Here is a 23,549-nt window from a genome sequence, read left to right as displayed (position 1 = left end):
TATTTTAATGTCTTTTGCATGTAAAGAAATCAAATCTCTCGGATAGCAATAGTGTCACCGAGTTGAAGCTAGAATAAACACGTTTAGGCTCGGCCTGGAATAATTGTCACATTGTCAGGCTCGCTCTGTCTGATACACACACCTGACAGAAGGGGCCGGATAAACACAGCCCATTAAAATTGATGCAGTGTTTTGCATCTGAAATAATTTATCTTTTCCTCCCTACACTCTCCCTTCTCTTGCTTCCTCTCTGCCTCTATGTTCTAGTTCTCTCTACCCTTAACAAACAAAACAAACAAATACGTGCTGATTTTCAGCCTTTCAATTTGTTTTTCTCTCCCAATACATGTATAAAACCTTTTTGTTATTTTTCTTCGCGGTTTGAAGGTTTTTTTTCTTTTAAGAATGTGTTTTGTTTCTGCATCAACAACTACTTTCACTGCTGTTTGATATTTTTTCTCTCTTCTGTCCACCTCTCCTTACTGCTTCCTTCTCTCTCTTCCACTTCATCAGTCCATCCACCTGGAGAGTATAATCTGTTCCTTTACTTCTGCCGAAGTGGTGTTTTTGAAAAACCTTAAGAGCACATCCACCTTTCCCCAATCACTGCCACTGTGCTACACACACACTCACACACCTGTCTCACTTATCTGGCTTTTTTTCTCTCTCAATTTTGCTTTTCTGGAATCTTCCTTTTAGCCTTCCTTGTAATCGCACCCTTCCCTTCTCACCTGGTCTCTTCTTCCTGTAGCTCACTAGGCCCTCCACTTCCTTTGTCTTTCTCGCGCTCCTTTCTCAGTCACTTTATTTTACTCTATTTCCTTATTTCTCTTTGCCTTTCTTTCTCCCTCCCTAGATCTCTCTCTCTCTCTCTTTCTCTATTACAGTCACTCTCTGTCTCTTTGTAAATGTTGCAGTGGCTGGAAATAAACAGGCAATTTATGTGCCGGGTACCTTCCCTTTCTCTGTCTCGCTCCCTCTCTCTTTTCAGCTCTTTGTTGGCATCACATGCGTACACACACACACACACACACACACACACACACACACACACACACACACACACACACACACATCTGGCCTCTAGCCCACACACACACACACTCATGCACAGACACACATCAAACAAATATGCTATTTTGAAGAGGAGAAATTGAAAATAATGAGGTGTTTTGCCATATTACAACCATCTCTCTTTCTCACTACCTTGTGGTAATATGTGATATGTACAGTAGCTAAAATGTATAAAGAAAGGTCATTATGTGCATTGTGTCTGTTACATTACACACAAACATAATGCCATGTTTTTCATCTTATTAGCCATTCGGGTCAGTAAACAAGATGGTCCCGAATGCGTTCAAACAGCTAAGGTCACATGACAGCAAAACTGGGTGTGTTGTAGCAAGCACTCTCCCATCCCCACCTCTATGTGCTGTGTGTGTAAGCGTGGCTTTCAGAGCCTCTGTTGATGAATTAGAATTGCACATCTAGTGTCTTAACCTGTATGTATGTTTGCCTGCATGAGTGTGTGTGAGAGCAAAAGAGCCTGTGTGTCCTGTCTGTGTGGGCACAAACACACTCTCAGAAGGATTATTGTTACACTCTCAGAGAGAATATTAGTCCCTCACAGTTTGTCATGAATTCACAGGTTATGTGTTTCCAGACGATGGGCATGGTCTCTGAGGCAACCATTCTCAACCTTCAGTCGACATTTTGCCGGGTCAGGCTGCCTAATTTTCTCTTCCCCTCCCTCTTGTCAACAAGCAGGCTTTTCCATTTTCACTTGCCCAATATCACTCCAAATAGGCGCACACTCACACACACACACACACTAAGAGACAGAGAAAAAAAAAATGTGTAAAATGTGAGTTCGGTCCTGATCAAATTTCATACCTGAGGAGAAAAGAAATATTCGCTCTGCCAAGCCCATTAAAAAAGGAGAAAATCCTCCCACTGCACGCAACACTGACCCGGGGGTCAGGTCTGACCATTAAGCCTCCAAACATCACACCCTCCCTCCATCCTTCACCAGTGCATCATTTCTGCTCCAGCCACTGAAATGCGGACCTCGCCTCCCGAATTTTTGTGCTCAGCGAATATTGGTTGACACGCGTGACGGCAACAAAACGCATGGATGAGTTTCCATGCAGGGTGCAGCTTAGACTCCATTACGCTTGTGAAAGTCCTCATCATCCAAAAGACGCTGCACCAGGCCATCCCACCCTTCTACCCCCCAACCCCCCATCCCTCCCTCAACGCTACCCTTGCGCGGCTAAGGGGGACAGCTGTGAGGTCGTCCCACGCCTCTCCAGTCATCAGAGGAGCTGCGGAGCGTTCCGATTTAATGATTATTTACTGCCAACGTCTCCAACGTCTGCTCCGGTTCATTTTGGCAGCATCATGGCGACGACTTGCTGCACCGTGCCTATGACAACCTGGTCCTGGCTCAAGATGTGAAGGAGATGCGTAGTGTTGTGAAGCGATTGTATCCTGCAATCCCCATGTGTCTGTGTGTGTATGTGCTTTTTCTACACTATTTACAAAGGGGGGAAATTACTTCAGATATCTCTTTTATTTGTGTTCTCCCCGTCTTTCTCTTTTTTCCCCATTTTGGCTCTAGTAAGCCAAGCCAGTTTTAGTTTTTTGAGTGTGTGCTTTTTGTGAGAGAGATCTTTGTTGGGGTGAAATGTAGGGGTGTGTGTGCAGAGCCCAGGAAAACAGGAACGTCTGTGATGTTCACTTGTTTCCTCATCACTCCAATACACCATTTGTTTCGATCTCTTTGTCCCTCTTTGTCAAAGCCCTCTTTTCTTGGCATTAATTTGAAAATCTGGCAGAAAATGACGAGTGAATGGTAAAGCATGTGGTGTGTAGTTTGGTGTCTGTGCGGATATCTGTAAAAATGGGGACAAAATGTTGTCGGTTTGAGCCAGTTCCTCATTTTGTGCCATCACATTTCTGGCCCTCGGAGTGACTGTTGTGAGTTAATATCGAGAGGGAGGGTTGTAGCTCACACTGGCCATTCTTGTGGGCACTGGTAATATGAATTACTGGTAAGTACCACTAGGAGGAGCTCCACGCACTGGGTACCTACTGGTTAGTGCCTCTAGCACATTGCACTGAGCACTGGTTAGTACCACTAGGGGGAGCTCCAAAGACTGTTCAGTGGTCACAGACCGGTCAGGACTATCATCAGCTAACCTGAAACTGGTCAGTGACCATTCAGGGGCATTGGCACTTCCCATAGAAACACAGAATAGCTCTGCCCCTACGGTTCAGACAAACATTATCAGGATGTCATTGAAAAATGACAAATTTCACACAAAAATTACTAATTTCACCTGATTTATACATTAAAACGTAAAAGTCTTTGGATTCAGTATGTTTTTATTATATGGTAAGATATATGATGGATCTGTTTTATTCAATCTGTAGTTTATTCACATTATGGTCAACAACAGATAGGAATAGGTAAATTCTCAATGCTATGCTCATGAAATCTATGTGATTTTTTGTAACTTTTCTTCGTGTTTGTGAAGGGTGTCTCTATAGGGTCAGAACTAACAAAAAAGCCTGGCTCAATATCTGAAATGAAGTAGGGTCAATATTTTATGTCCACAATTTATCCGTTTTTAAACAGCAATTTATATTGTGTCTGTGCTTTTAATTATATTTTGCATTAATATTGCATTGGCTTTCACAGCATTTAGTCAGCATCAAGTCTTGTCACAGCATGTACTGTCCTGAAAATGGACTTAATTTTTCAACACTGATTGTCGTTTCTATTTTACATCAACTTAGTCAAGGCAAACAGACCCATGGAGATCTTCAGTAAAGCACTTGAACGTTTGAATTTGCTTACAGGCTGACTGCTAGCGTTATTAGACACCTGACTTACCAGTTTGAGCTACAACTGCTTCTGTTAATTTCTCGTCATATTGGGCTGACAGTACCAGTAATTAGATTCATTAAAAGTAATGTATTAGTGCCTTTACTCAATTGTAGATGCAAATATATTGGTGTTTATCTAAAAGCACAATATACTGGGTAGAGCCATTATTAAAGCAAAGGCTGAAATCTAGCTGACGTAGTATCAGTGCTTCCTTGCAGGGCATAGGGCCTTTGAAACTCAGTGACCCTAACAAAGGAATAGTGGTTCATGTATGGACAAGGCTACAGTGTTACATAATATACAGGTTATTTGATGATGATACTCAGCAGCAGAGCATTCAGCAGCTAAATAAAAACAGGTCAAACCGGCATGTTTTTCTTCCGTTCTCTTTTCAGTTAAGGGCTGTTGCATTCTACCAGTTTAGCCAACTAATAGAAATGGCAGATGCTACATTTTAAGAGGTCTTGCATCTGGAGCTTCTTGGCAAACTGATGCAAATCTGACCATTGAATGCTCAAACTGATGCAAATCTGGCCATAGAATGCTCAAACCTGACCACAGATTGCTCAAACCTGACCAAAGAATGCTCAGACCTTTCATTTGGTTTGGTTTGCTAATTTAGACAATTCCTTTGTTTAAACAACTTGAGTCAGTTGCGTTATAATCCATGACTCCAACCTGTGCCTGATTTTATAATGGCTGTAGTTTCTTTCAAAGGTGGACTTAAACTCCATTTCCTCATTTAATGAGTATTTTCAAAATTTCTGGTATGATACTATCATGCCCATAATGTTGCTGCTAAGCAAAATAGACAAAGGCACATGCGGGGAAAAAATTATCTTTTGAATTTGATTTCCTTGAGTGAGATCTTGAAATTCAACAGAAGCTAGCAGTGTCCCTGTTTTCTGCAGTCTGCCGCGCAGTGCTGTTTTCTTGAAGGACACACGCATGCACAAAATAGCCAATCGTATTGCAATTGACAACCTTAATATTTTCATTGCCACAACTGTTTTTATTTGAAAGCCCACTAAACTAGCTTTGCCCACTTTGCCAAACCAAGAGTGAATATCACCTGTCCTTATTAAAATCTCCCCTACTGTTTGTGTGTTCATTTGTGATTTAATGTGCGTGTATGTACATGTCATATGTGCACTCATCTGGGTATGGATTAAAGTATGTGTTTACAGTGTATGCCCTCAGACATGGCTATACATTGAGTGCCTGCATTTGCTGGGTCCTTTCTCATGGAAATGCAGGATGTCTATTCATCACATGTGGCATCGCTTCATGTGCATCCTGGGTAATTTCTCTCTGTCGTGTCGCTCCTCATCAGCGGTGGAGCTTTTACCACCAGCAGCCCCGTGGAGCCTTTGGCCCTGGCTGACATGAGGGCCACTCTGAGGGGGGAGTGGCAGGGGGAGAGCAGGCGAACCATGTCCCCGTTAGCCCTACCACACGAAGCACTGATAGCTTTCAGGGCTGCACCCAGCTCCACACAGCTCCACACACGGCTTTCAGCAATACACAGGGCTGGGGCTGGCCAAGAGCGCAAACGCACGCTGTGCATTTCCCCCATTCTGTCTGATACTCTGAAGCAGATTAAAATAGAAGTATACTCCATGGGCGAAATAAATAAATAAATAGGGACAATGACATTCATGCCAAATGTTTTGAATGTGAGCTGTGGTTTCCCCCACCCCGCGGTATTTGGGGGATGGAGATTTAGCCTCCATGCTAAATGCCACTGATCTGGGATGGTTGGCAGCCCTAATCTGACTAGCACCCTCTCATCCTCTCTCTCTCTCTCTCTCTCTCTCTCTCTCACTCACTCACTCACTCACTCACTCACTCACTCACTCTGTCATTCTTCCTGTTCCTTTCATTCTGACGGTCTCTGTTACTGTCAATTTTCTCCTATTTGTCCTTCAATCCCTCCTCTCTTTTTTCAATCCCTCCTCTCTGCCTTTTTTCTTACTCTTATTTCACTCTTTTTCTCTCTCTCTTTCCCCATCTCCCCTATCTCTCTGACTGTGCTGTGTGACTAACATTTTAATCTGAAGTCTCTTACTGTAAGGCCCCTGCGAGCTTGTGTAATCTGAGGCCTGTGTGTGTGCGCGTGTGTGTGTGTGTGTCTGTGTGTGTGTGAGTGTGCGTGTGTGTTTCTCTTTGCTAATCCCTGCCACTGCGCTGGATGTGTTGGATCCTCTAGATCTCCTGGGTCTAGGGTCTGTGCACAGCCCTGATGTGACTTCTATTTTCTGTGCACATCAAAAAATGAGCATGAAAGCGTTGTCTGGAGCATCGAACAATAACAATTGAACAGTTTTTTTTTTTTTTTTTTTCATGAGCTACAGCATGGCATCTTGTGTGTGTGTGTGTGTGTGTGTGTGTGTGTGTGAGTGTGTGTGTGTGTGTGTGTGTGTGTGTGTGTGAGTGTGTGTGTGAGTGTGTGTGTGAGTGTGTGTGTGTGTGTGTGTGTGTGTGTGTGTGTGTGTGTGTGTGTGTGTGTGTGTGTGTGTGTGTGTGTGTGTGTGTGTGTGTGTGTGTGTGTCAATGTGTACATCTGTGAGAGAGGGTTTGAGTGAGAGAGAAACTGGTAGCTCCCATGCTGTTTGTGTGGTACCAGCACGTGCTAAGGTGATGGTGGGTGGCAGTGCATTTGTGTGCCCTGCAGTTAAGTGTGTGTGTGTGTGTGACAGAGATGTGGTGGCTTCACTCACTTGGCATGATTATGGTATTTCACTGGCCAATCTACAAACTTCCCACTGTGTGCTGGCTGTCGCCCACAAGAGCAAAGATAGTGGAAAGATGTTCATATGTGCTTTCTGAGAGAGTGTGTGTAAATGAGTGTTTTCAAAAACATTGCCAGGGAGGAGACGTCATCATGAGAGGAGATGCTATCGTGAATACACAAGGTCGCATCTGAATACTCCTTACTTTTCTATATTTTTCTCTTGTTCTCGCTCACTCTGCCCCCCCCCCCCTCTCCCAAACATACCACAATGTGAAAATGATTTTCTTTTTATGCGTCCCTCACTCTTACTTTGTCTATTACATAAGCAACAGCTGCCCTAGTTTTGTTGAAATTTTCTTCTCAATTTCTGGCAGTTCTTTTTTCCCTCCTTCCCAAAGATCTTTGACAGAACTATTGTGAGTGCCATACAAGAAATATTAGAGAGCTAGGAGAGGGGGGCCTAGTGCTCGTGTACCATGCATTCTTTATATTATAACTCTCCTCCTTGTTCCTTTACTGGGTAATATCCTAGTTGATGTTTTTTGTCACCATAAATTCAAGGGAAGTGTATTCAATGGGGAGGCAACGAGATGGGAGAGGGATGGCTTGAATGTAGCATTAAAGTAATGACTGATGAAAAAAGGCAGGAATTACTGCTTATCAGCCAGTCCATTCTCACTTCTGGGATTTCTCTCAAATGCTTTGGGCAGGAAAGAATAATCTGGAGAGTGGAGGTGAAGGCATGGCTGATAACCATTAAGTTTAAGTGTTCTGTATTATACCTAATGGACACCTGTACTTTGGGAAATAATCGGGTGCTTAGAATTCTCATTGGCATACGTACATACGGGGTAACGTTGTTATAACAGACCCCTAACCCTTCCCTAACAGTACAGACAAACACGCACTCCCTTTGGCTCGCTCACACACACACACACACACACACACACACACACACACACACACACACACACACAAGCACATGCACCGACATCCAGCCCCGCAAACCTGCTCCCGGTTCTGAATCAGTACGTGTTGAGCACACGCGCACTCACGCCCACACATGCATACCGAGTCGCGCGCTAACGTCCCATACATACTGTACATCCAATGGTCTATGTGCGCGCCAGACACCTAACAATTCAACATCATTCTAATGAAACTATTCACCCGTCCCCCTGCCAGTAAGTGTGGCATAATAATATCAGTATTATGTGAAAATCAATAACCGATTTAAACATGCTCTGCGATCATTTCCTTTCGTGGCTCCAAATAGATGCCAAAACGCTTTTCCCTGTCCTTAAATCTGCACTTGGCATTCTAGTCTTATATCTCCAAAGCACAGTCCATGGATGATCCAGGGCAAATCAAACAATGCCTCTCTATAGCCAGCACTGACGGCGTAGTGTTATCCATGAGGAAACAAGTGGCGCTTTAAACGCTGAAAGTGCTTGGGTAAAAGAAAAAAATCAGAACCGCGTACCTTTTAATGCTGCTTATTTGTTTTTCGTTCTTCTCCCTGGTGTGTGTGTTTTTGCTTTGGCTGTTGCATGAGGAGTCGTTACCCCGTCTGGTCTGGTAGCTCCTCAGAAATTGCCGTGCCCGTCAGAAAGACGCTGGACCGCTCGCACAGGACTCGAATTCCGAATGAAGGTACAGCGCTCCAGCGACTCCGTGTCACTCCCCCAGTCTCAGAGCGATGCGCCCTCGCCTCCACCCTCTCCTCTGCCCTCTTGGAAAGCCCATTTGGTTAGCAAAACGAGACACTGACGCCGAATTAGGACTTTATTTATTTTTCATTTTACTCTTTGTGCCGGTAGCACTTTTCTTGTACTATTAAAATATGCGACTTTGAGCATCTCTCTTGTCTCTTTCTCTCTCTCTCTCTCTCTGCCATATCCCCACATTTAATTGTCCAGCATAACGGACACATGGAGCCCTGGGTGTTTTGTGTTTTGAGTAAATTACGGTAACTGTTAATTCAGTGCAGAACCCATTGCTTCAGTAGTAGCTGGATGTGTGTGTGGTATCTCTCACCTTATGTGACTCCATTATTAGTCCTACATTTGCACTTTAATGTAAAGCTTAAAAGTATAACATGGTTGCTTGGCTGTAACGCAAATATTTTAGAGAGGTTTGGTATGTACTCTTGTTTGAGATGGTTTAACTGACTATACAGATTATGGATGTACTCCAAGGTAGTGCTGTGTGTGTGTGTGTGTGTGTGTGTGTGTGTGTGTGTGTGTGTGTGTGTGTGTGTGTGTGTGTGTGTGTGTGTGTGTGTGTGTGTTTGTATTTGTTTGTGGGTAAGTGTGTGTGTGTGTGGTAGCAGGAGGTGTCAGTGTGCCAATGGGCCAGCAGGATGGTGGAGTGTGTCAGACATTAGAGGCATCTGTTCACACACACACTTACACACTCTCTCACACACCATGGACACACACACACACACACACACACAGACACACACACCCTGGACACACACTGTTCAAACATTCCCTGCTTCGCTCACTTCCTCTACCATCTTGTTATTTCTGCTAATAGCTCATTTGTAATTCTCGCTATCTAGGTTTCGATTTACTGTCCACTGTCCAGTGTTATATTTATTTTCACAGGTTAATTTGAACTGCTGCCTGGAAATATGAATGAGGAATGGACATGTATCTATGAGAGAGATAAACAAATACTGCCCGCATAAACATTATGTGAAATACATGCTTTTATCATTATCATTATCCATCGCCATATGATATACTGTTTTAACATACATTGTGATTTGTTCAGAAACAGTTCACCTTTTTTCATCCTATTAGGCTAATAAAACTAGAGATTTTTTTTCTGCTGGGATGAACAGCCAGAATAGGTGAAAGAGGATTGTTTTGGATGGCAAACGGAAAAGGGGTAGGAAAGAGAAAAGACAAACAAACAGGTTGCGCTGGGGCTCAGGGATTTGGAGGCAAGCTAGAGAGAAAGAAAATAAGACGGAGATGGGGGGGGGGGGTGTTGGCAGTAGGGAAGGGTGGGAGTAACTGCCTTACTCAATATGTACTGTACGTTTCATTTTCCTAATGTGTACATAGTTGTGTAGGTGTAATATTATTGCACGAGTATGATTGGTCTCTGCTTAAGTCGAGAATGATAAAAAAAAAAACATGTCCAACATCATGCACTATAGTGGCTGCCATTAGCTTTGCTGTTTCACAATTTCTATTTCATGATCTTGTAAATCTCTGAAGCTCCAGATCTTTCCCTTTAACATTCTCCTGCTCCCGCTGCCTGCCTCTTTGTCTCTCTCGCACCAGTGGCCATCTGACATTTCATTTTTTTTACCCCCCCATTCATCAGTTTGCTTTTCACTTTTTTCCCTATCTTGATTCCTTTCAAAGAAAAGCTTTCACAAAAAAGTAGTCTCAGTCACTCACTCTTTCACATTCTCTCAATACCATTGTCACTCACTTTCTCTGTCTCTCGCTCTGTCTGAACTTGAAAATCGTTTGCTTTTCCTACCTCAGTGATGCAGCGAGGAGCCTCTGTGTTATTCTCCTCCTTTAGTGATGGCCCCAGAAATCAAGCATTCTCTTTCCCTTTCTCTTTTTCTCTCTCTTTCTCTCTGTCTCTCTCTTTCTCTCTGTCTATCTCTTTCTCAGTCCCATCGGTGTTCTCCTACCTTACCTCTTACCTCTTTCCATTCAGTGTGTGTGTGTGTGTGGTTGCGTCACAGAGTGTGTGGAGGTACAGTGTGTGTGTGTGTGTGTGTGTGTGTGTGTGTGTGTGTGTGTGTGTGTGTGTTTCTTTGCCTTCCCATGTGGTTTGCGTATTTTCAATTCCCCATTTATAATCTAGCTGATCCTAACGAGGCTCTAATTACTGTTCTTGGGGAAGAAAATAGCCAGAGAATATACATTTCTCCTCATTTTTGGGCTCTTCAGGGAATATTGTCAAATATGGAGCTTTTACAACCTAGCAACGTTGTCCCCAGTGAAAGTGAGGAGCGGCTTTGCAATCTGTCTCAGTTTAAGTCATTAGAGATGGAGTGGTTAGTGAACTCACCCCTCACCTGACACTGTTATCAAGTCATGTTGCTGGCCCTCTGGGCATTCTGTGTAACCATCTTCCACCCATATCCGGGGGAACAGAGCACATGGAAGGGGTTTGACAGATGGCAAATCCCTTTCCCTGGGGTATCAACAGTTAACTGCCTTGCGTTGTTGTCATTTGTTGTCTGTCTCTCTCTCTCCCCCACTTTCTCACTCTCTCACTCTCTCTCTCTCTCTCTCTATCCCCAGTTCCTGTTTGTTCTGCTCTTTCGTTGGCATCCTCTGATTCTCCCCTCTCTCCTCGTTATCTCTCCTCATGCCGTTTTCACTCTGACAGGCAGATGGGGAGAGAGGCACTTCCAGAGGCAAAATGTATCTACTCTTCCGCTCTTCCCCTGTCCTCTCACTCTCTTTCTCTCACTCTCTTTCTCTCTCTCTCTCTCTCTCTTTCTCTCTCTCTCTTTCTCTCTCTCTCTCTCCCTCACTCTCTTTAAATGTGTCTTTCTGCTTGTCTTTCCCAGACACTCTGTGTAATTAACTAGGTTTCAGTAACAAACCTTTGAGCTTTGGGTTGCCATGGTTACCCCTCCATCCATAGTCGTGTGTGTATGTCTGTGTCTGTGTCTGTGTTTGTGTGTGTGTGGGGGGGGGGGGGGCACATGTATAATTGCACATATGGGCATGAGCAGTTTGGCTAAACAGCTCTTCCTGGATGAGGTTTGGCTTTATGGCTGGCACAGTGGAGCAAATTTGTGTCGCCATTTTTATGTTCGTCTTCAGCAGATCCAATGAATTTCTAATGTGGGACTGTTAATCAGCTATCAAATTGCTCGTTCATAATTTATTCGCCCAGTCGCCGATCATAAACCTTCACATTCCAAACAGCTCTCTTGTGGCTGAAAGCTTTATGTCAAAATTAATTACTTGTTGTTTCTCCAATTTATCCCGGGCAAAACACAATGCAATGTTCACTTGTCACAAGAAATTATATCTCAACCCCAAGATCTGAATGGATTATTTTTGTCTTTTCTGCTGTTGTTTAAAACATGACTTCAATTAGGTGTACTCATCTCCTAATGTCCAAGAGAAAATTGAGCATAACTTAAAAAGATGTGTGCATTGTAAAGTACAATAGGTCCTTGACCATATTCATGACTGCATTGATGAAAAGGGCATTGATTTTAGTGAGCCGTGACTATGTAATGTTCGATACATTTGACCCCATGCTCTATTGGTCAGATGCTTTGGTAGAGGGTATTCAGGGTTAATGTCAGACGTCTTTGTTGAATGTCTTGTCAATAGCTGCACCTTGTTTACAAAATGAGACGTTTCTATGCAAGAGATCTAAAATGTGTCCTTTTCCCCCCTCTCTTTTCAGCAAACAAAACACTGCTGGGTGGTGGTGGAGGTAAGCCTTTTCTTATTTACATTCATGTCATCCTTTTTCATCTTTTTGCCTTTGCCTCTTACTCTCAGTCAGACGGGTCAGTGAGAAGGAGGAGTGCACAAGCGGCAGAATGTGATGAAAGAGAAGCAAGCTGAGGAGAGAGAGAGAGAGAGAGAGAGAGAGAGAGAGAGAGAGAGAGAGAGAGAGAGAGAGAGAGAGAGAGAGAGAGAGAGAGAGAGAGAGAGAGAGAGAGAGAGAGAGAGAGAGAGAGAGAGAGAGAGAGAGAGAGAGAGAGAGAGAGAGAGAGAGAGAGAGAGGAGAGACAGACAGACAGAGACAGAGAGGCGTGGAGGTAAGACAAATTAGCTGGTAGTGAGCCGGAGCGAAAAGTAAGGATCAGCAAGGGGGCATGAGGGGAAAAAAATTTGAGAAAAAGAGGAAGGAATCTGAGAGAGAGAAGACCGTAGAGAGAGTGAGAGAGAGAGAGAGAGAGAGAGAGGGAGATAGATAGAATACCAGAAGCAGGAGAGGGGAAAGTACAGAATGAGGGAGCCAGAGAGGGAGATATTGTGCAGATGGGACATGTTGGGCTGCCGGAGGCCTGGAATCTCACTGCTGCGCCTCTGATGGTTGTCTGGTTCTGGCAAACACAGGCCGCCAATTTGAGGAGTGAGAGGGTAGTGCGGCTCACCAGCCACTAACACCCCTCCGAGCCACGCACAAAAGAGGCGCTTTATCTCTGACGCCGCCACTTGTTGCTGCTGAACAAGCGTGGTGAGAGGCCTCCGAAAAAGAGAACAGCTCTTCCACCCAGGGTTCCAATTATCCCCTCAGCCTCATAGCAAGGCTAGCCTGCCCGCTTATGGCCTCTCACACTGTGAATGTGCAGGACTGTGCTACGCTAAAGGTTCACTGAAGTCAACAGTCTGTGCATCCATCCGTTTTCAGTTGTCTCTTCATGTGGTGGCTCTTCAGTGCTAACCTGGTTTGTCAACGCTGGTTTTTCAGGCTGATATGGTGATATCAAAGCCAGAAAAATCCTCAAAATGTTCCACCTACTTTCAGAGAAGATGATCAGACGAGGCATATGTGGTTCCAGATTTTGTTTTTGTAGGTTCAGACCGGAGGTGAGACTCATTACTGATGGAACCTTATGTTCACTGTTGTGCAGTGCATTGCAGACACCCAAATCCTTTCACATCCGACTCACTCTGCACTGACTGTACACAGTCTCAGTTAAAGTTAATGGGGCCTTGTTTTGGAGGCCCAAACTAGGCGAAAACAGCCTATTCCGCCTAGACGGATTGTCTTACACTCCGGCAATAAATACAAAATTCCACCGAGGCATGGATTTTGGATAGAGGCATGGCAACGCGTTCTTTTCTGACAGTTCTGACATTTTGGATGCGCTGTAAGGCAGGAAACTCTTTGAATCTTTACAATGAATGCAGATTTCTGATTATCATTTTACATAATATCATTATATCAGAGGACCTCTGTCTGATGTTCTCAGGACAAAGGACCTCCATTGTATACTGTAACAACAACCCCCACAACGAGCTTCAAATATCAGCTGTAAGGAAATCGACTGATAAGACAGTTCCCACATCAGTGACTTAGGCACATTTAGGATGAATGGGACATCCACGACTTTTTGTAAATGTATATATGAATGTAACATATTCACGTTTAGTCTTGAATTGATCATTACAATAGGGACAGTGGTCTGGTCATGATAATGCTAATAATAATCTAATTCATGGCAATCAAAAGTATCTGCACATACTTGTGTTTGACTAGAGTCTCACTTGAGTTCTGAATACTGAGCAGCGTCCATGACACCTGGGTAATTCCATTGGATTGGTTTGTGGAAATGTATGGAAATGGAGATTATGCCTAAGCCAACATATTTCTGTATTAGCAAGGAAGTAGGAGCAAAGAAGTTGTGGATTTATGCAAATAATCTATGTTGGATATCACATATCCTGGCAGGCTTTAAAAAAGAAATGCAAAAGTTTAAACCCCTTTAAAGACTTCGGTGCCTGGGAAGTGGTTCAATTTTTCCGACTTTAATTAAACAAATGTCATCCACAGTATGACTCCACATTATGACTTTATGACTTAACTTTTCTTTTCTTTTCTTGTTCTGTCTATTCATATATTGTAGTGTTATTAGACTACGCCAGAGGAAAAAATGCCACGCCGCCACTAAAGGTCTCTTTTTGGCCTGGACGCAACCAAAATAGAGAGAGAGAGAGAGAGAGAGACAGAGAGACAGAGAGACAGAGAGACAGAGAGACAGAGAGATAGAGAGAGACAGAGAGAGACAGAGAGACAGACTGTATTTAGATTAGTTCTGGTGTTCATTCTGGTGTTCATTCCCCATTCATGTAGGCTAATGGTCACCGCTGCTCTTTGCTTTGTTTACAGACTTGTGCACTGTCTCTGGGACATCCCAGAGAGGGCTTTAGTCTCTCTACACACACATACAGTCACCCCTAGCTCCGTCTCCTTACACACGCATACAGTCACCCCTAGCTCCGTCTCGTACCAATTAATACATTTATGTCCACTCTCCCTTCCGATGACCTAGTGCTCAGGCTGTTGCTCACCTCTTTGGTTCTGCTGGGGTTCTTGATGCAGCGATAACATCGAAATAGTCTTTTGTTCCCAGAATTATTCAAAGTAAAAAAAGACATGTAAACAGTACAATTTCAATCTATTTGAATGCCATAAGCACAGTTTAAAAAAAAAACATAGTTACCTGAGACGAACCTATTCTCTTGTGTTACCATATCCTGTTGGAGAAAAAAGTACGAAGATAACCCCGGTTTTCATCTGAAACTTACATAGAAAATAGAGCTGACCTTCTCCAGAAGTTGCACCGCAGGGAGTGCCAGGCTGCCTACTAAAACATTAAAGCAAAGGTATAAGCTATACATTTTTCATTTCAGTGCCTAGCTACGAATATAAAAAAATAAAAAAATATTTACAGGCTCAAAATCACAAACCCTGATTAACAATGTAGCAGTCAGTTCAAAGGGACGTGGCTAGGGCATTTTAAAACATGTCTGACAAGCTACAGTAATGTATCAACACATTGAATGGTTTTGAACAACAGAAGAAGCGCTACGGTTTGTTCCTTTTAAAAGCGCTCCTAGCGAAACACTTTCAAGAACCTGCAGCAATATTGCTGTCTTCTTACATTGTAATCCCGCCTGACACATCCAGTTTAAAGGGATCTCTTGGCAATGCTATTTGTCGGCTTTAACCAAACCTTTCACTAATTACCTTTGGCCTGATTGCGATTGTACAAATAAAATAAATTACATTGCGTGGCTGAGTCAGGCAGTAAAGATGATGTCTTTTTTTTTTTTTTTTTTTTAAATACATGCTTATTCTGATCATTTCTGAAATAGTTTATGGACAGACAGTATTATGTGGACAAACAACACTGCTTGTGTGTGATGTGTGTAAGTGTAAATGCTTGCATGATGTTAAGCCCATGGCACACCAAGGTGGCCGTCATCCAAAAGTCGGGCCATCGGTGAGTGTCTGCAGCCCTAGTCTTTGTGGTGTGTCCCGCAACGTTGGCACTAGTTGGATGTCCCGTTGGCAGCTTTACGGCCAATTGAGCATGTTGAATCTGCGGCGGAGCCCATGGGTGAGAGATCACTCTGATTGACGGTTAAGTTACATTTTTTGTCTGTCTGTGGTGAGCATCAGTGGTGTGAAAATGGCACACACCACTTTGTTTATGGTTTGGTGTGGACAGTTATTTCTTCTCACACAAGCACAGAACGTACGAACTAGTTGGTAGTTGGCTGTAGTCTTTGCAGTACGTTTAAGTGCAACTTTTTGGCCCTGACACAGGTAACATGAGACAACGTACCACTCGGTTTTCATCACTTCTAGTTCTGTGATTTCAGTTTGGTGTGTCCCTGGCTTTAATTTGACTGAACATCATGTTAAGTTACTGGTCACACCCGTGCTTCAAGTACAAACATACAGTTCATTAGCAGTGGGTTTGCAGCTGATCTAGTAATGGATTTATTATAGGACCATTATTTACTTTTTTGGTAGACTATTTCGCTTAAGAGATATTCAATTGACTGTGTAGGACTCGTGAGGCATGATGACATCAGAAACAGAAATGCTTGGTGAAATCAAGGTTTTTCCCACTTAGCCCTGCAAGATCAGAAACAAGATTTCAATGATAGCATTAAATGGCGGCTCCAAGGGGAAATTAATTTAATTACTTTTAAGGAAAAGCTTCTTTCCGTTGCTGTCAAGTAGTAATACAGCACGGCACTGGCTATTCTTGCTCTTTGTAAATACCTCCAGCAGTGTGCAGGTCCTTGTGGGGTTGAGTCATTGAGTGTATAGTGTAGTCAGGTGGAGGAGTCTGGCGTTCGTAGGTGGCTGTTCTTAAATAACTTCTCCTTAACCGATTCCACCTTGATCTGCTTTAGCCTTCAGTCTTTTGTCATGTCGGGATTCCGAATAATGTAGTCAGTCAGCAGCAGGGAAATTGGGGACATAGGTTTCTCACGCTGTGTGTGATGATCTGTGTGTTAGAAAAAGTGTATATATGCGTGCATGACCCTGTGTGTGTTAGGGGTAAGGTGAGTGTGTGTGTTTGTGTTTGTGTGTGTGCACATCCTTACGTGTGTGTCTTTATATGCATGTGTGCATGGCCGCATGCATGTTAGTGTTAAGTGGCTAGCCATGAGCAAATCAATACGCGTGATAAATCTCTGCTTCAAATCCTTCCTGGTCGGCAACGCATACTCAGCTGCATATGCCCGTCTGTCTTCAGTGGCGTGGGCTTTATACGCGCTCTCCAATTCAAAGCCCAGCAGCCAGGCAAATGGGATTGATTTAGTTGTGACCTTCGCCTTGTCATTTCAAACCCACTCTGTCCGAGCGTGCCTCCGCATCTCACCCGTCACTTCCTTACTCCCTGCACTCTCTCCCTCTCTCCCTCTCCCTCTTTCTCTCTCTGTCTCTGTCACTCTCTCTCTCTCTCTCTCTCTCTGTCTCTGTCACTCTCTCTCTCGGTCTGTCTCTGACTTACTCCTCCTGCACTCTCTTTCTGCTTGCTCTCTCTTCATCTGTCTCCTCGTATGTTCATCCCTCACTCTCTCCCTGTCACTCTTACTGACTAACCAGCTCTACCTGATTTGTGTGTGTGTGCGGTCTGCGGGTTTGTCTGTGTGTTTGTCTGTGTGTTTGTCTGCGTCTGCGTCCGTGTTTCTGTGTGTGTGTGTGTGTGTGTGTGTGTGTTCGTATCTGCTCTGTTTTGTTTTCCTTTGCTCTCTCCCTCATCCCTCTCTCCCTCATCCTTCCACTATATTGCTCTCTTCTTCTTTCTTCCTTTCTTTCTTCTGCTCTCACTTGCTTCTATTCATCTTTGTCTCACTTAGTTTTTTTTTTTTTTTACATACTGGTTATTTCATATTTCACCTATGCTAGCCTCAGGAGGTTTGTTAAGGCCTGGAAAACCTGGGTGATAATTGGGCAGGGACTGGAAGTGCATCAGGGAAGACAGTCACCATTTCTGCATAAGAAGAATAAAAGACAGAGAAAACCACAGGCAAATGCATTTGTGTGTGTGTGAGAGTGAGTGAGTGAGTGAGTAAGTGTGTGTGTGTGTGAGAGTGAGTGAGTGAGTGAGTGAGTGAGTGAGTGAGTGAGTGAGTGAGTGAGTGAGTGAGTGAGTGAGTGAGTGAGTGAGTGAGTGAGTGAGTGAGAGAGTGAGAGTGAATGAGTGAGTGAGTGAATAAGTGAGTGAGTGTGTGTGTGTGTGAGAGTGAGTGAGTGAGTGAGTGAGTGAGTGAGTGAGTGAGTGAGTGAGTGAGTGAGTGAGTGAGTGAGTGAGTGAGTGAGTGAGTGAGTGAGTGAGTGAGTGAGTGAGTGAGTGAGTGTGAATGAGTGAGTGTGTGTGTGTGAGAGTGAGTGAGTGAGTGAGTGAGAGAGTGAGAGAGTTAGAGAGTGAGTGAGTGAGTGAGTGAGTAAGTAAGTGAGTGAGTGAGTGTGAGAGTAATGAGTGAGTGAGTGAGTGAGTGAGTGAGTGAGTGAGTGAGTGAGTGAGTGAGTGAGTGAGTGAATGAGTGAGTGAATGAGTGAATGAGTGAATGAGTGAGTGTGAGAGTGAATGAGTGAATGAGTGAATGAGTGAATGAGTGAGTGAGTGAGTGAGTGAGTGAGTGCATTAATGAATGTACATGTACGGTGGGAAAAATAAGTATTTGACAAATTTGCCCACTTGCAAATGAATGCGTGATGTATAATTGTAATGGTAGGTCAATTTTAACAATGAAAGACAAAATATCAACATTTTATAACAGTTATGAATTTATTTGGATTTTACCGCGGCAAAAAAGTATTTGAACCCCTACCAAACAGCAAGAATTCTGGCTCCCACAGACCTGTTATGTGCCCACGAGGCACGCAGATTAGTTCTTATTAGACCTAACAAGGTACACCTGATTTGAACTGGTGACGTGTATAAAAGAAACCTGTCCAAAGAATCATACTACACACCTTCAACCTCACCACCATGGGCAAGACCAATGAGTTGTCAAAGGACGTCGGAGATAAGATTGTAGACCTGCACAAGGCTGGAATGGGCTACAAAACCATCGGCAAGCAGCTGGGTGAGAAGCAGACAACTGTTGGTGCAATTATTAGCAAATGGAAGCAACACCAAACAACTCTCAGTCGCCCTCAGTCTGGGGCTTCATGCAAGATCTCGCCTCGTGCAGTATCGGTGATCATCCGAAACGATAACCCCAGAACTACACGGGGGGAGCTTGTGAAAGATCCCAAGGCAGCTGGGACCCCAGTCACTGAGAAAACCAATCGTTTGAAGTCCTGCAGCGCTCGCAAGGTCCCCCTGCTCAAGGTGGCACATTTACAGGGCCGTTTGAAGTTTGCCAATGAACACTTCAATGATTCTATGGAGGATTGGGAGAACGTGATGTTTGGCGTGAACCTCATTCCCTCCCATTGAAAAAGCAACCCGAAGGATTTGGAGAGGATCTGCAAAGAGGAGTGGACCAAAATCCCTCCTGAGATGATGTGTGTAAACCTGGTGACCAACTAAAAGAACAGTCTGACATCTGTGCATAAAGGGTTACTCCACCAAGTACTTCAAATACTTATTTTCCACGATCAAATGCAAATCAATTCATAACTGTTATAAAATGCAGTTTTCTGGATGTTTTCGTTGATATTCTGTCTCTCACTGTTAAAATAGACCTACCATTACAATTATAGATCACCCATTTCTTTGCAAGTGAGCAAACTTCCGAAATCGGCAGGGTCAAATACTTTCACCCACTGTATGTACAAGAGCAATGAATGGAGTATGGGAAATGAAAAATAGACAGTGAAGCAGACGGAGAGAGGAGATGTGAGGAAGGGGCTGAGGGAAGAGAGGACAAGGTGGAGAATTAGAGAAAGAGAGGTAGATGGAGAGCAGAGTCTGAGGAAGGGGCTGAGAGGGAAGGTGGACCGTTAAATAAGCTGTGTGGGGGGGAGTGGAGGCTTTTGCTGCTCAGAATGTTAAATTGACCCCACTCACATTCATGAGCACATTGAACAAAATGTCAGTTTCAAATGAATTACTAACAGGATTGCGCCCATTTCAGGCGTAAAATAGCGGTCGTAAACATAAAATGGTATTTACAAAGGAGGCGCATTTGAGTAGAAGCGCATTTTTATGCTTTGTGGGTGTGTGCCGCAACGAGATGGGAGGTTATAAGGAACGTGGGCGTGTAGCGCAAATATATGGGAGGAGAGAAGTTAAGTGCGCCTAATGATGTATTGCGTGGTATTTACTAAAACTGCCTGGCGAGCGTCTCTAGTTTGCGGGATAATTCTCCGCCTCATAAAAGCACGTCTTAACCAGGAAGCTCATTTCCATTGAGTCTGAAAACGTTGATATGGCAGCAGTTATAAGAGCAAGTCGAAGACATAGACAGAGACAGCGCACAGAAAGGATTTTTTCAACTCGTATAACACTTTTTCAGTTAAGCGAACCACAAATCATTCGACGGTACAGGTTAACCAGCTACGCAATACTTCAATTACTGAACCAGATCAGAGACGACATCGAACCCTCCAACCAGCGATCACATTCCATTCCATTAGTGGATAAACTCCGGAAAACATTGCAAATATTGGCATCCGGATCATTTCAAACAGTTATAGCATCAGCAGTTGGTATATCTCAGCCTTCACTCAGCCAAATATTCACCCAGGTACTCGACGCATTGCTACGGCGCACTGGTCAATACATTTCCCCACTGCCATAGCTGAAATTAGAGACATCAGACAGGACTTTTTTTTTATTGCAAACTTTCCAACGTAATTGGAGCCATTGATTGCACTCACATCCAAACAGTCCCACCTTCAATCCACGAACACATTTACCGAAACAGAAAGAACACATATTCAATGAATGTCCAGGTCATATGTGATGCCAACATGACCATTACTAACGTGGTAGCCAAATACCCTGGATCTGTCCATGACAGTTTTATCTTCCGGAATAGTGCCATCTATCCAAGATTGAGCAACGGGGATTTTGGAGAGGCCTGGCTACTTGGTGAATGTATTTGTTTCAGTGGGGATATATTGTAGTGAACCCATGTCCCTTGTAGAAATGATTAATCTCTTAATATAGATGTACACATCTATATTGTTATAATAGACAATTTATGCATTAATGCCACCAATAGCATATTCTTTATAATCGTGTTCTTTTAAACATCTCGCGGTAGGTGATGGCGGGCAGATCAACAATATAACAGCGGGCACATTGAATCAGGTTCAGTGATTGAGCGAACGTGAACCAATATATCTATCTCCTCTTCGCTAAACCTTCATTTTCTCTTCCTCGAATCTCCATGGTGGCAGTAACTTGCAGGAGATTTCTCCTGTCTTTTAACGGGTGCGCTAAATAATGATTGCCCAGCGCGGATCTGTTTTGATAAATACCACGGAAAATGCGGAAAAACACTGTGCGGTATATTGGGCTTTGGCAAAGGTGCAGATTAAGCTGCGGTCGCAATGTTAAAAGGACTTTTCGAAAAATCCAGTTCAGCTAAACAGAAACTGAAATTCCACCATTTCAACCCCACTCTTAGACCCCATATTGTTCCAAATAGCACTTCACATTTGCCTGCAATTAAGTGCTCAGCACAAACTCTGGGGTGTTCTCAATTAATCTACCTCTGAAATCATGGAGGACATAAAAAAAACTGCGTCTTGTGCTCTTGCAACTCCAAAAGCCTAGTGTTCTAAATTAGGCTGCAGAGCACCTAGCTCGTTCCGAGTGCACTGTGACATTTCTCTCTCATTGCTGTGAAAATGCTGCATTAATGCGATAAACTTGCACAGTGGCAGCTGTGTCCCCTGTTTTAAAGCCTTCTCTGTATTAGAGATGTCCTTGTGTGGTGAAAACTCAAAACACACAAAGATGAAAGGGCCACAAAAAAGGAAGGAGGCACAGATGATAGGGAGTGCGACTACAAAAGAGTGTGTGTGTGTGTGTTTGTTGTTTGTTTGTGTTTGTGTTTGTTTGCATGTACACTTTTTATTCTGTCCTTGAGTTTGGCCAAATCTGGACTGTGGATGCCATCCAGTTATAGACTAAACCGATTGGCCAACTGGACCAGACCAAAGCAAGCGATCCCGGCTCCCTTGCAGGGACTTTGGTAGAGGCCAAACAGATGTTGCTGCAGCCTTCTGGACACCCCTCACTAATGGTTGCTATGGTGACCAGCCTTGGCCAATAAAAAGATGGAATTTTTTCCAAACAGTGTTAATCTGCACTAACAATCTTATGCACGCGAGTCTTATAGAGGAATGCACACATGCTTAAAAACCTCTTTGTGTTCTTTAGCTATGTGCGAAGAACGCCTCCAGTTTGTGCTTTCAAACGCATTCCAAGCCCAGGTATAACGTGGTGCCAATTAGCACTTGTTTAAGAAATGCATCCATGTAACCATGGAAAGGTGTGCGTAGGTTGACGGCGGCACGAGGTAGAGTGGTCCCTACAGCTGGTGTTGTGCACTCACTCCTGTCTTCCCTCCTCCTTCTCCCCTCGCTCCTCTCACCCTATTCCCTTTGCCTCCCCTACCCTCCACACACACAATACCCACACTTCCGAGGCCTGAACACATGACACAAGTCTCTTACTCTTTCACTTAATCACTCCGTCTTTTATCTCTCTCCCTCTCTCGTGCTCTGGCCCATTCACGCTCTTTGCTTGTTCTGCTCTGTCAAGACACACTCTCATCCTCTCCCTAATTTCTTTTTCTTTGGCTTCTCTCCATTCCATCTATTTCCATGAATGCTAAATCTATTCATGTATGCTAAGTCAACTCACCCTTTCCCCTCCTCTATGTTCTTTCACCCCATTTTGTATCACCTTGTGAGAGGCAAGTACTGGGCTTCTTATCACCCTTGGCAGTTTTGATTGTGCGGTCTCCGTTAAACAGTCACACCATCAACCACAGGCTTCATATCATTATCATGTTATTACTCCTGGGAAGCATATAATGTTATGTGTTACATGTCAAAACAACAACAACCAGACTCCACTAAACACTGCATTACATTTACACAATGAGGTGAAGGTCTGTCTGCATCTAATCACGAGTTTCAGAGGAGCAGAGGTAAAGAAATAAAGATTACTGTGAACTTGCAAGAAAGGTCACACTTTTAGTTAGGCAGCCTCTCTACGTGCATAATAACAATAACAGACGATGAAAAGGAGATCTACTGTGCAACACAATAGTGGCATAATTAGGGGAAAATTGCCAGGCACGGTTGTGAATGTGGTTGAAGGAGCTCCCTTCAGGGTTTTCAGCGTCTGTCCTTTATGGAAACTAATTTGGTAATTTTACATCTTATGTCGCCCCCTTTCTTTTTACTCTTTTTTTTCTCTGGTCTATTCACATTATTTTTCTGTTGAAGTTGGAAATTCCAATGAACATGAATCCTCTGTCTCCTCCCCCCCACACACACACACACACAGTGGATGGAGCCATCCATCGTGGGGCTGGGCCTCTTCTGAGGAAGGAATGCGCCACTCTTGGAGGCTGTGAAACGGGGGAGGCCAAGATCACCGGAGCCTACGGCCTGCCAGCTAAACGTGAGTCACCCTGCCTATTTTTTTCTTTGGTTGTTCCTGACCCATGTTCCCCCTTTCAACTCATTATATTTGAATGGGCCACAAAACTAGTATCATCTCCATCCTCCTCATGTCCATCACAGATATTTATTCAAAGTTCTTACCAGACCATTTTTATAGGGGTGGCCAAGTTATTTTTGTCTGCATTGGCAAAGTGCTGTAGACCAGATAGTCACTTAAATATTTGTTCTGCTTAGGAACTCTAGACATGGTTTGGGCTAACAGACCTGCCCCCATGCAGTGAATAACTTAGTCTTTTTTATTTTGCTAGCATTTACTGTCACGTTATATCCAGG

At 43.7% G+C, this 23,549-nt stretch overlaps 1 protein-coding gene across 3 annotated transcripts in view; it reads left to right on the top strand.

The window, feature by feature from the left end:
* The window catches only part of macrod1 (mono-ADP ribosylhydrolase 1), a 66,106-nt gene that overhangs the window by 24,111 nt on the left and 18,446 nt on the right, over window positions 1–23,549 (top strand). For all 3 annotated transcript variants that reach the window (XM_080841180.1, XM_080841181.1, XM_080841179.1), the window contains exons 4-5: window positions 12,039–12,068; window positions 23,098–23,214. In XM_080841180.1, coding sequence (XP_080697306.1) covers window positions 12,039–12,068; window positions 23,098–23,214 — 147 coding nt within the window. The remainder of the gene's footprint in view (window positions 1–12,038; window positions 12,069–23,097; window positions 23,215–23,549) is intronic.

This window comes from Sprattus sprattus (assembly GCF_963457725.1).
Source record: "Sprattus sprattus genome assembly, chromosome: 6".
Lineage (NCBI taxonomy): Eukaryota > Metazoa > Chordata > Actinopteri > Clupeiformes > Clupeidae > Sprattus > Sprattus sprattus.
Note: the sequence above shows the minus strand (reverse complement) of the source record. Positions and strands in the feature narration are given on the sequence as shown.